This window comes from Lactuca saligna, chromosome 2 (genome assembly GCF_052625555.1).
Source record: "Lactuca saligna cultivar CGN05327 chromosome 2, ASM5262555v1, whole genome shotgun sequence".
Classification (NCBI taxonomy): domain Eukaryota; kingdom Viridiplantae; phylum Streptophyta; class Magnoliopsida; order Asterales; family Asteraceae; genus Lactuca; species Lactuca saligna.
The window spans coordinates 173,375,481-173,388,634 of record NC_136418.1 but is presented as its reverse complement, the minus strand read 5'-3'; the positions used below and the strand labels follow the sequence as shown (position 1 = coordinate 173,388,634).

General features: G+C 29.2%; 2 protein-coding genes and 1 long non-coding RNA gene across 4 annotated transcripts; 2 read left to right on the top strand and 1 right to left on the bottom strand.

The window, feature by feature from the left end:
• Window positions 1–1,104: 1,104 nt before the first annotated feature.
• On the bottom strand, window positions 1,105–2,758 carry LOC145029349 (uncharacterized). 2 transcript variants are annotated; one of them, XR_013676487.1, is made up of 4 exons: window positions 2,499–2,758; window positions 2,191–2,261; window positions 2,060–2,125; window positions 1,105–1,676 (listed from the first exon to the last, which is right to left on the bottom strand). It is a non-coding gene; the product is annotated as an uncharacterized LOC145029349 (long non-coding RNA). The 2 variants fall into 2 exon arrangements; XR_013676486.1 differs by having other exon boundaries at window positions 1,105–2,125.
• A 3,143-nt stretch (window positions 2,759–5,901) lies between these two features.
• LOC145032836 (CDP-diacylglycerol--glycerol-3-phosphate 3-phosphatidyltransferase 2-like) lies at window positions 5,902–8,442 on the top strand. The gene is made up of 7 exons (XM_078981783.1): window positions 5,902–6,632; window positions 7,138–7,235; window positions 7,314–7,364; window positions 7,476–7,589; window positions 7,716–7,772; window positions 7,855–7,940; window positions 8,089–8,442. Exons 1-7 carry the CDS (start codon window positions 6,146–6,148, stop codon window positions 8,210–8,212), a joined length of 1,017 nt encoding a protein of 338 aa, XP_078837909.1. The 5' UTR covers window positions 5,902–6,145; the 3' UTR covers window positions 8,213–8,442.
• Window positions 8,443–10,610: 2,168 nt separating this feature from the next.
• Window positions 10,611–12,814, top strand: LOC145032835 (glutathione S-transferase L3-like). The gene is made up of 10 exons (XM_078981782.1): window positions 10,611–10,883; window positions 11,045–11,116; window positions 11,348–11,408; window positions 11,497–11,583; window positions 11,695–11,793; window positions 11,871–11,973; window positions 12,064–12,140; window positions 12,229–12,336; window positions 12,437–12,517; window positions 12,638–12,814. Exons 1-10 carry the CDS (start codon window positions 10,690–10,692, stop codon window positions 12,653–12,655), a joined length of 900 nt encoding a protein of 299 aa, XP_078837908.1. The 5' UTR covers window positions 10,611–10,689; the 3' UTR covers window positions 12,656–12,814.
• Window positions 12,815–13,154: the final 340 nt, after the last annotated feature.

Sequence of the window (13,154 nt, the reverse complement as noted above, 5' to 3'; positions counted from 1 at the left end):
CGAGACCTTCAATCTAAGAGTCAATTACTTTAAGAAAGATTACTCAATATACCAATACAAACTTATTACTCAATTTTGTTGATGTACTAAAGTTATTACTCATGTTTTTATTTATATACCAACAAAAATTATTCATATTCTATTTATAAATGAAAAATAAGAAAGCGTTTATTGCCTCTTGCTATATAAGTGTCGTTAAATATTAAATAGGTTCCACATTGATATTTTTACATACAAGAAAAATGAATTTTATTACATTCAAAACGCAAATAAGCGTAGTAGCTCTAGCATTGTTGCTCTTGACTGGAAGTTTATTTAATATCATACCAAACTATATATAACACGATTATTATTATTATAAATATTATATAAACAAATAAAATTTGAACAAAATAAATATAACATAAGTTTGATTTGTATAGTTGGTATATAGAATTACGTAATCTTTATTTTACAGTATTCACTAAAATCATGAATGATTTAAAAGGTTTTTAATATACGATAAGATTTGTGTACGAAATATTGAAATGATTTTGATATTCTTACAAAGAAAAATGGATTTTGAAATTTTTAGAATTAATATTTCAGGATTTAGTAATTAAATATTCTGACATTTAATAGAAAAAATTAGAAGCATGTCACATGGCAAATAAGCATTGTGGAATAGAGACAAATGATAATATTATGTTTTGTTTATTAGAATAGATAGATTAGAATATAAGATAATGTAAGTAATTTAAATTAACCAATAATCACAGTTTTATATTTTATCAAATTAATTATTTAATCTTATTAAATTATAAATTTCTCCAATATAAATAATAAATAAAATAATAATTATTATTTTATTTTATTTTTAATTAGTTAATAATTTATTTATTTATTTTTTATTTTTTAATGTTTAATTTACTAAAAATGTAGAAATTTCAAAACTTTTAGCCCGTATTAGAATTTTACCATCGGTTTTATTTTTAAAGGAGTGAAAGTAAGAATGTTAAAATAAGATCAATTTTTTAACTTGCTATAATTTACCATGGTCATTATGAATATGAATTTAAAAAAGTCAATCATACTATTAAACCCAAAATGCAACTCTCTATTAAGTTCTTGATAAAAGTTATTGATACACAAGTAACATAATACATAAAGGAGAAGGAAAGGCACACCTCTATCTGACTAAAACTCTCAATTATGTACAACTTACAAAGAAAAATCAACTAAAGAAACAAACGCAACATTTTCAATAAGATCAAATTTCTATAAGCCGAAGTAAACTACTTTTATTGAAAGAGTGGAAACATCAAATACCGAATGGAAAAAACACTGCTTATCATATTTGTTGCTCCAGTCAAATAGATAGTGGTTTATAAACCATTTATATAATGAAAATTTTCTAAACCCAACACGATGAATGGTAAAAATCTAACTTTAACAACATTTAAAAGTAAAGTTATTGAAAAAATGAGGTTTTTGAGATTAAGAGAGGTGTTGATGGGTCTATGTAAACTTGAATGACAGATAGATAGTATTGAATAAAATAGTATCTTTCATTTAACACAAGTGGAACTCTAGCACCATAAACTCCATTCCTTGTAGATTACCCAAACAACATCAAGAATGAGTATGGTTCGTAATGTTATTTGTTTCTACATGCCTTCATACTAGACTCCACTTATCTACAAAACCAAGATCAACATCATCTTTTGCGAAAACTAAAAATTTGAAAGTTGAAACTAATCCACCTGTAAAAATGAAGTTCTTTGATGCCCATTTCAAAAAAGAAAATATCATGTTCTTTGATTTCCATATGAAGTAAACTAAGTTCTTTAATAACCATGTCAGATTCTGAAATCATAACAAATTGTGATCTTATTGAGGTTACATTTAATGGTCGGAACCTATACATCACATTTGTATAGACTCTTTTCAGTTTTCAGATACATTTTCTCAACCCATTATTATTATATTACTTTCAAATGCATAGTGACGATGCATACTCGACAATAGATTCGGTGAATTCACAAACACAAAACATATACCATTTGGAGAATTTTTTTACCTCTTATGTGTAGTCTTTCTCTAACCTTCACACCCATTTAGAACATCAAACTCCCCAAATATCTTCCTATGAAATATATGATAAAATTGAATCAAACAAACTAAAATTAAAGCTACTAAAATGCCGCTTACCTTTACAACTTTGATTCTTGAAACCAAATATTTGTAGGAAGATAGGTATTGTTGCAATAAACCCAAGAAACCTAAATCCCCAAATCAAGAATCGAACAAAAATGAGAAAACTCAATAGATGCTATGATTGTTTGATTGTCAAATTACTCCATACCACCATTAAAGAAATTGGACGTCGAAAACTGTATAATAGGACATTAACTTTGTCCAATCGCTCAATTAGCGTACCAGGGCGAAACTTTTCGAACTTAAAAGAAATTAGTAAATTGTGAATGTTGCAAGAACCAAAAAGAAGAAAGTGGACAAACCTGCATGCATAAGGAAAACCTGAGTTATGTAAGATGCATAAGGAAAATATGGGAAAAAATGCATCAATTGACAATAAGGTTGTGAGGAGGGGCTTTCTCCCTTAAAAGGTGAAGAAGATGATTCATGTGGAAAAAAACATATAATTCAAACAACAAAAACATTAATTCCTTTTTCCAGGAATGCCTACGTCAAGTGAGATATAAAGAGCGGATAGAAATTTAGGTTGAATTTGAACTTTGAAATTTGAAAACCGGAGAAGATTACATGTCTTTTTTCTCGTGGAACTCATTGATTTGATAGTGTTACAAATAATAGTCTGGTAAAATTGAAAGTAATCCCAGTAAATCAGCAAATTAGTTACTAAAGACAAAAAAATAAAAACGGTAGAAGGTGCCACATAGCAAAGGAGTAGGCTAGGAAAAAGATACATGGTAGTAGGAGATTTAACACACACACACACACACATATATATATATATATATATATATATATATATATATATATATATATATATATATATATATATATATATATATATATATATATATATATATATATATATATATATATATATATATATATATATATATATATAGACACACATACACACACTAGGCAAATGCTCGCGCGCTGCGTAGAAGCATCTATATAGCTGAAATCTTTACAAATATATGTTTCTTTAAATATAACAATAATGTTGTTGTTAAATTTGATATAATAATTCGTATACGAAGTTGATATAGTATATTGATTATTTTGAATTATATGATAATATATATATCTATTAAAACTGTATAATCTCAATCTTTTGAATTACCTCTACCTGCGGGTTACTTATAAATAAAATTAAATATAATATATGGTTTAGTATTATTTAGAGTTGTTGTTATTGTTAATTCATTTTCAAAATTTATTTGTTTAACGTTTTAATTTTCATCAGTGTATCATTTAAAACATCAAACATTTTTTTTTTTATTTTAAAGGTAACAATATAATCATTTATATAAAGTTATTTTTAACTATTGTTATTGTAAGTTATTTTAAGCTACTTATTTCAAAACTTTTGACGATTATAAAAATATATTTAGGAAATATTTTAGTGAATTGATATTACATTTTAACTTTTGCATTTAGCACTACAAATTATCATTTTTCACTATTCATAAAATATTCTTTGGGTTTTTTTAAGTAGAACTGAAATTTATATTGAAGTTGACCCTATATAGTTATATTTAAATTAACAATTGAAGTATTTTGTTCATACAATTCAAAAGTTGTAGCTTTAAACTTATAATGGTTTACATACAACAACATATTAAATCTAATAAATTAAGTATAATATATTAAAAGTTGAAGACATAATTTTATATGTAGAAGTAAAAATATTATTTTAATATTGAAATTTAGTTTATTTTTTATTACACTTTAGGTTTGATACTTATTTAACATTATTAACCAATTTATAATCATTATTAGAAATACACTACAATTTATCACTTTTAACTATTTATAAAAAAAAATTTGGGTTGTTTAAGTTGAACTAAATTTTATATTTAAGTTGATACTATAAGGTTATATTTAAATTAATAATTTAAGTATTTTATACAAATTGATCAAAAGATGTAGATTTAAAATGATAATGGTTTACATACAACATATTAGACTAAATAAATTAAGTATAATATGTTAAAAGTTAAAAACAAACTTTATAAGTAGAAGAAAAAATATTTTTTTAATATTGAAATTTAGTTTATATATGATTACACTTTATGTTTGATATTTATTTAACATTATTAACCAACTTATAATAATTATTAGAAAGAAATTGAAAAGTCATGGAAGTTTCAAATGAATGTGGTGAAAGGAAAAAATACATGAGAGTTTCAAATGAATATTTAAGTTGATCCTATAAGGTTATATTTAAATTAACAATTTAAGTATTTTATACAAATTGATCAAAAATTGTAGCTTTAGAATGATAATGGTTTACATACAACATATTAGATTAAATAAATTAAATATAATATGTTAAAAGTTAAAAACAAACTTTATAAGTAGAAGAAAATATATATTTTTAATATTTAAATTTAATTTATATATGATTATACTTTATGTTTGATATTTTTTTAACCTTATAACCAACTTATAATAATTATTAAAAAGAAATTGAAAAGTCATAGGAGTTTTAAATGAATGTGGTGAAAGAAAAAAATACGTAGGAGTTTCAAATGAATGTGGTTCAAAAAAAATGCAAGTTTTATAAGTATATAATGATAATCATATATATATGTATATATATATATATATATATATATATATATATATATATATAGAGAGAGAGAGAGAGAGAGAGAGAGAGTGAGAGAGAAAGAAAGAGAGATTAACTATAAATAATAATAATAATCTTACACTAAGTTAAGATTTATAACTGTAATAATTTTTAACATATAAAATAAACATTCATTAGAATCATATCATGTCAATGCTCTCTAATATGTCTTACACGTGAATAAAACTAGTATGGTTTTTGATTTTAGTATTGTTTTTAACTTTATGATTAAAAAACAAATCTTTATATGCGTTTTACTATTATGAATAATAAAAAGATATTAACCGGGTATTGATTAAAATTAAATTGTTTAAATGATAGAAATTATATCTTACTGAAAATGATAGGGACCTTGAGTTCTTTTAACTTACTTAATTCATCGTAAATTACAGTTTTTATGGTAGAAAAAAATTGTATCGAATTTTCAATTTTTTATGTAAATATAAAGGAGTTTGTTTATTAGTAAAATATAGATTCACTTCTACACTTTAATAATGTATCTAATTACATAAATTAAGTGGATCTAGTTACACTACTAGAGTTATTATATCACATTATCTAATGAAAAAAAATAGTTAGCACAACATTAAATCAACAAGACTTATTTAATTTGCCAACAGAAGTGATAGTTGTACAAATGACTAAGAAACCTTATGAACATATCACTAAAGTTGGTCCAAGGAAGAAAGTTGTAGCAAATGGTAGAAGTCAAAACAATAAAGGAAAGCTAGTGGACTTAGAATGATTTAGGGATGGAAGACAAACTTTGATGCATATGTAATAGAAAGGGACACACCTTTTGTACTAGTAGACTTTTGTTTAAGTTTAGGATGAAAAACAAATTAGTAGTCTTTTGATGAATCTAGGCAACAAGTTTTGTACAATTCCACTTGTTTATGTTTATGTTTGGTGATAAGAACAACTTTTGATGCATATGCAATGGAAGTAGGAATGCTTTTGTCTTGTTCGCATTATATATTTATATCTTTTGTTTGGCTTGCTCAATATAAATTGTGACATACCTTAACTACATATATAACAAACAACACAACTAATACCCATAATCTTATGATCGTTCCTTGCATCTGTTCACTTCAGTTTTGAGTTTTGACAACTTCAATTATTGTTTTATCTTGGATTGGATTCCAGCTTTTTATCGAGGTATCAGCCGTTATTAGCATTTGGCTCAACCCATTCCCTAAAAAACTTATGTTTTACATCGCTAACCTATGCCCTCCCCAGACACGGACGCCTTTCCTGCTAACCTAAGCCAGGTGGCGCATATAATCCCTTCACCCACACCCTACGCCGACCGCCATGCCCCTAAACCTTCTCAAACTCACCTCTTCTATTTCCGTCCACCACCACCACCACCAACGCCACCGCCATAAATGGCTACGCCGGGCAATTACCACCGGGAATTCTAGAACACTGCCTGCGATGTGCTCGGGCTGGTGGAGGATAACAACACAATTTGCACCGCAAGCTCACGTTATCAATAACAACGATTATAACAGACTAGGGTTTCGTAGTCCGAAAAATTTCAGATATTGTTCCGGGAATAAAGGAGGAAAAGTGTTTGTTGGTGGAAAAGTGAATATGGAATCGGCAAGCAGTGATAACAAAGATGACAAAAGGACAACGGAAGCTGACCACAGCTCCTCTGTCATGCCTGCATTGCCGTCGAACGACCGCCGGCACCTAAAACCTCCTCCGCCTCAACAAAATTCGTCCTCTAAATTGCTAACATTGCCTACGATCTTAACAATCGCTCGTGTCGCGGCCGTTCCTCTTTTGATCAGCAGTACGTCCCCTTCTTTCCGTTTAAATCTGATTGATTTTAGCAAGCATCAAAAATGACAAATACTATGAATTCTCTGAATCGTTGACATCTGAAAGCTGTTCAGCAGATGTGCAATTAGATATTTTGACGGAAAAGGAAAATCTTATGAATATAAACAAATTTGGTGAAAATCTCTTTGGTTTCTACAGAGGATTTACGCTCATTAGATCGATTCATTTCTAAAATTTTGGTTTGTGGTGATCTTGTGAGTTTTGTTGAAGCATGATGCTGGTTAATGTCTTATTGTTTCCATTAGACCATAGGTTATTGTCCTTATCATACTTCCTGCAAGAAAAAGAATCATAATCTCCTTAGTCTGTATCTTGTACACAGCAATTTGTTAGTTTAGTTTCAATCAGGGTCAGGATCCATATTGGATATGAATCTATGATGTAGCATTTAGTTATAAAAAGATCCTGGTAAACCATTTTACTAGACTAACATATCATTTTTCCTGTTTGATTAGCTTTTCATATGAACAGTCGATTAGGAACAACTGCCACCACTGGTATTTTCATTGCTGCAGCAATTACAGATTGGCTTGATGGGTATCTAGCAAGAAGGGTATGCATTGATATGTTTATAAACATGTATCTTCTCATTACACAAATCAATGAATCTTGGTTTTGTTTGTGATTGCAGATGAACTTAGGTACTGCTTTTGGTGCATTTTTAGATCCGGTGGCTGATAAGGTATGCGTTTTTTTTTTTTTTTTTTATCTTCCCACTTTCAAGAATTAGATTAACAATGGATCTTCTATCTTTTATATATAGTAAAAATTGTTTGATGATTCATGTTCACAGCTTATGGTTGCTGCTACATTAGTCTTGCTATGTACAAGACCTCCAGAGGCTGCTATTTTTGGGCAACTGCCATGGCTATTGACTGTACCATCAATTGCAATCATTGGCAGAGAGGTAAATTCCTAATCTTAGCACATTGTTCATAAAAATGACAGTGATATTATTATTATTTTTTTCATTAGTTTCTAAGCTTTGATGATACTTTTAAGAATCTGATCAACAATGCTTGGTGTATTCCAGATAACAATGTCTGCAGTTAGAGAGTGGGCTGCTTCTCAAGGGAGTAAACTTTCACAGGTTCTATTCTATTCCTGTGAAAAGCAGTCATACTTTATATTTTTCTTTCATTTTTTTTTTTTAAATAATGCATCATTTTCAGGCTGTTGCTGTAAATAATCTTGGAAAGTGGAAAACAGCTACTCAAATGACTTCATTAACCATTCTTCTTGTAATTAGAGACAGCAGGTTATTTATTCTTCATTAGTCCCTTCTAAATTTCAAAATTCTAACTTTAAAGTTGTTAAACATTAAAAAGGGGCAAAATGGGGAAGTTGGGTATAAATTTTTTGGAAATACAGTAATCTTGAGTCATGTTTTATATGAAAATATGCAGTTTTACAGAAGTAGGGTTTCTGGGTACAGCAGGTGTTGGTTTCCTTTATGTATCAGCATGGCTAGCTGTATGGTCATTGGTTGTGTATATTAAGAAGATATGGAAAGTATTGATGATGATGTAGCAACATGCAACATGCAACATCAACAACTTAATACCTTGTTTTTTTCAAAACCCTTCGTATGCAGGTTAACTTGCATCACCAAATATATCTTGTCATTTTTTTTTCTTTATATGTTTCGGATGCTTATTTATCAAATTAGTTGACCTGAGGTAAAGTTATGCCAGGGTCTTATAAACGTGCATTGTAAACTGGTTACTTTAAGGATATCAGGTATTTTTTTTTTGAGTAAATTACTCGAATGGTCCATGTCGTTTGGGGGTAATTTGCATACTTGGTCCCTAACTTATATTATGCCCTTATGAATTTTTGCTTTGATTATGGACAAGATTTCTCTTGAGATTCAAGGAGAGGTGTCGATGATGTTTTGGTGTTAAAAACTAGTAATGAGTTGAATGCTAGGGTGGTGACCTAGAATACATTGTCTGATGAAAATGGATTATGAATCAACAATAAGATGGGATATGTATGATGCAATTTCAACACGGATGTAAATGGTGGAGTAGAATTATGTATTGGTGAGAAAGTTCAAGACCCTAACGCGAGCTTTGAATATTTGGGATGTATGATTCGTAAGGAAGGGGTGAGGAGGATGACGTTAACAACCGTATAAATATGAGATTGTTAAAGTGGTGAGCAGTTGCAAGAGTTTTGTATGATGAGGATGTGAAACTAAAAGGAGTATTTTTACAGGGTGATTGCAAGGTCACTGTTGTTGTGTGGCCCTGGATGTTGGTCGATTAAAAAATAGAATTTACGAAAAAATCTCAAACTAAAATATATATATACGAAAAAACATGAATTACCGGTAAAAATGATGATTTGATCATTTTTTCCCGGTTTAACAGTTTCATTACAAACTTGGTTTCATTAAAGTTCTATTATTTTACCCTAAATTACAAATAAATTCAAACTAAAATTTAGTGATGATTTGACAATTTTCTCTCTGTAACATATGTTTTATTGGTTTCATTACTAATATAAACGCCTAGTTATTAAATTAGATGTTAAGATGGATATGCTGGGTTATATAATGATGTTTACCATAAAAATTAATATCATGATGTATTGTGTAGTTTTTTGAATATAAAATGCATCCAACAATGATTGCAATAATTATATAAACTAGTAATAATTTCATAATTTTTTACGTTTATAAGAAATTTCAAATTGTCTATATAATCTTATGTAACCCAGTATATTTATCTCATAGATATCATCTCATTTCTGTCTGTTTTTTTCCTAAAAACACATATTTTACTGATTTCATTACTGACTTAGATACATAGTTATAAATGAACCGATGAGATGATTATCAAATTTCATAGTAAATGTATTATATAATTCATCGTATTTATCTTATCAGCTAATTTAATGATTAAGTGTCAAAGTTAGCAATGAAACCGATAAAATATATGTTAACTGGAAAAAATGGCAAAATCTTCACTAAATTTTAATTTGAGGTTTATTCATAAATTATGATAAAATAATGAGATTTTAATGAAACCGGATAAGTAATGAAACTAGATATGACAATTTGATACACGACACGATTAATATTATATGAACACGATACGAGTTTTCCGTATATGTGTTTTAGAAATTCGTGTTTCGTATTTATTTGTCTGACACATATTTTAAATTCGTGTTTCGTGTCTTAAATGTGTCAAACACTAATTTACCTGTTTAGACATATATAAGACACAATACAAATTCATGATGACACGTGCCACGTATATACTTTAGGGTTAAATTTTAAATTTATAATATATTAGGGACCAATTTCGTAAAAGTCAATAATTAGTTTATAGCCCTAACTTTAAAAAAAAGCTATTACAAACGTGTCTATTCGTGTTTTTCATGTAACACGACTATAAAACGTGTCTATTTGTGTCGTGTCACGTATCACACAAATTTTTTACGTGTCGTGTTCATGTTTAATACCTCAAACACGTTTAATAATTCATGTTGTGTCCGTGCTTAACAAATGAGTGTCGTGTAAATTCGTGTCTGACACGAATACACGACACATATAGGTGTCAGACACGGATTGTCAGGTATAAATGAAACGGGTAAACCGGAAAAATGTGTTAAATCGTCAATTTTACTGATAATTCAAGTTTTTTTAGTAAACTAATTTTAGTTTAGGATTTTTTATAAATTAAGGTAAAACATTAAGATTTTGTTGGAGATTTACCTAAAAAAAACAATTAATAATATATTATTATTATTTTTTTATTGTTCTGCAACATGTAACTCTAGATAAATCTTGACACAAAGAGGTTTAATGTTCAACATTATATAACTTTTGAATAGGTAAACTGTTTTTTTTCTTTTTTTTTTTTAAAAAAAAAGGAACGAATAATGAAGGTTAAGTACGGAGATCAACGTGGTTGATTCAAGTTCACAAACGAAGGTGAAGGAGAGTTGTACATCAAAATCAGATACTGTTATTACTACCTGATCATCAAATCATAAAAATGGCTGCGTTGAATCTAAGCTGCTATTATCATCTCTTTCACTCTCTTTCTCACTCCCCACCACCACGGAATGTCGCCTCTGTTTCCATTCTTCATGGTCGTAATAACATCCCTCTCTCCCCAACGCCTTTAACATTTCATCGGCAAAAGCTTCACAGCAACCTCTTGGTTCTAGCAACAACAATGTCTACTAGGTAATATATATGATGGTCTCGCCTCTTTTTTCTTAATCGAGAAACCCGTAAAGAAGCTTATAAAAGATTTAAAGAAATTTCAAATTTGTTTCAGCTGAATTCTAGCTTCTCTGTTTCTAAATTCTAATATCTGATTTGGTTTTGTTGGCTGTTGTTGGAAGTGTGCGAGACGATCTTCCGCCTGCTCTTGATTCTACTTCAGAACCACCTCCAGTCTTTGATGGAACAACTAGGTAAACTTATGAATCACCAACTGCTTGTTAAAATGCCTAAATAAACCTGGCCTGGATCGTCTAAACGGAATTCACATATATTGGAGTTGGAATCGGAGTTCCTTTTCATCAAAATCCAAACTAAATTTGCTTTGATTCCAAATTCCAATTCTGAAAACAGAACTGGAGTTCCCATATGCATTTTTGATTTTTACTTATCTGAAATTGGATTCACTGAATTCTCTTGCTTAGGCTGTATGTATCTTACACTTGTCCGTATGCCCAACGCGTGTGGATTACCCGGAATTGCAAGGCTCTCCCTCTCTCTATCAATCACTATTACCTAAAAACCCTTTTGATTATTAAATCATATTTACCCTTTGGTGTTAAATTATGAACAGGGATTGCAGGAAAAGATTAAATTAGTTCCTATTGATCTACATAACAGACCAGATTGGTACAAGGAGAAAGTTTACCCACCAAACAAGGTGTTTTTTTTTAGTTTTTTTGATTTGATACAAGCAACAATGCACAGATTACAAACACACAAAGCAAAGTTGCATGAAATTTAAGTTGTGGTGTGTTGTTATGTTAAAAAGGTGCCTGCTTTAGAACACAAGAATGAAGTAAAGGGAGAGAGTCTTGATCTCATTAAATATATCAACACCAATTTCGAAGGACCTTCACTCTATCCTGATGTAAGATTTCATCCATAATTGAAATTAAAAGAATAAGTTGATTCAGTCACTTATATAATTACAAAACTACAATATAGGATCCTCTTAAAAAAGAATTTGGAGAAGAGTTGCTATCATACACTGATACATTCAATAAATCTGTGACTACCTCATTCACAGGAGATGGGGTTGATGAAGCTGGTATATCCTGCATTACTATTTCCTTTTGAAATTAAAGACCAGTTTTGAAAATTTAAAACTAAATATAAATATATTTATAAACTGCAACAGCTGCTGGTTTTGATTATATTGAGAATGCTCTTTCCAAGTTTGATGATGGACCATTCTTTCTAGGTCAGTTGAGTCTGGTAAGTAGTTAACATATTTCCACCAATTTTATTACTTTTGATAATTGATGCTGTTGACTCATGTGATTCTTGAATAATTAATGTACAGGTGGATATAGCTTATGCTCCATTTATCGAAAGATTTCAGCCATATTTGGTAGAGGTGAAAAATTATGATATCAAGGTGGGTAGGCCAAAACTTGCAGCATGGATCGAGGTACTATTCTTTAAAGAATTTGTACTGTATGCAAGATTTGTTGTACCATCTGTCTAGTCTAAATGTCTAATGCTTTTGTGTTTGTGAAATTGTGTTTCAGGAAATGAACAAAAATGAGGATTTCAACCAAACAAGACGTGATCCAAAGGAACTTGTAGAGAGCTACAAGAAACGTTTTTTGGTATGGTTACCCAATTAACAGTCTAGTGTCTTAATTTTCTGTTGTCATAGATTTAATTTACACCTGAAATGTGTAATAAATTATGTCAAACGGGTGGTTGTGTTTCTTAAAACCATGCAGTCTCCCAAACAAGGTTAACGATCAAACCACAGAAGAGGACAATAGCTTGCTGCAGATTGATTGCCCAGGGAACTCAAAAAAAGAAATTAATATGAAGAATAATTTGTTCAAGAAATAACATGTAACGAGGGGATTTGGATTTGGTAAATCTGATTTTTAAGACTGACCAACTTGTTATCTGGTTGGTTATATGTCCATATACATATACGAATATATATATATATATATATATATATATATATATATATATATATATATATATATATATATATATATATATATTCGTTAAAACTGAGTAGTCGTTGGACCTATCAAGATGCATATACATAACAAACAAAAACACATTTGATAGATCCAAGGTGGATCTATCTGAGAAACAATGAAAGAAACACAGAAAAGACTGAAATGATTCGAATTTGTATTGATAATCCCAGTTTTCGAGATATGGGTATCTCCAAGAAGAAACAAGTTCTTTACACAATTCTTCACTAAAATAAAGGAAAGCAATAACGCCTAC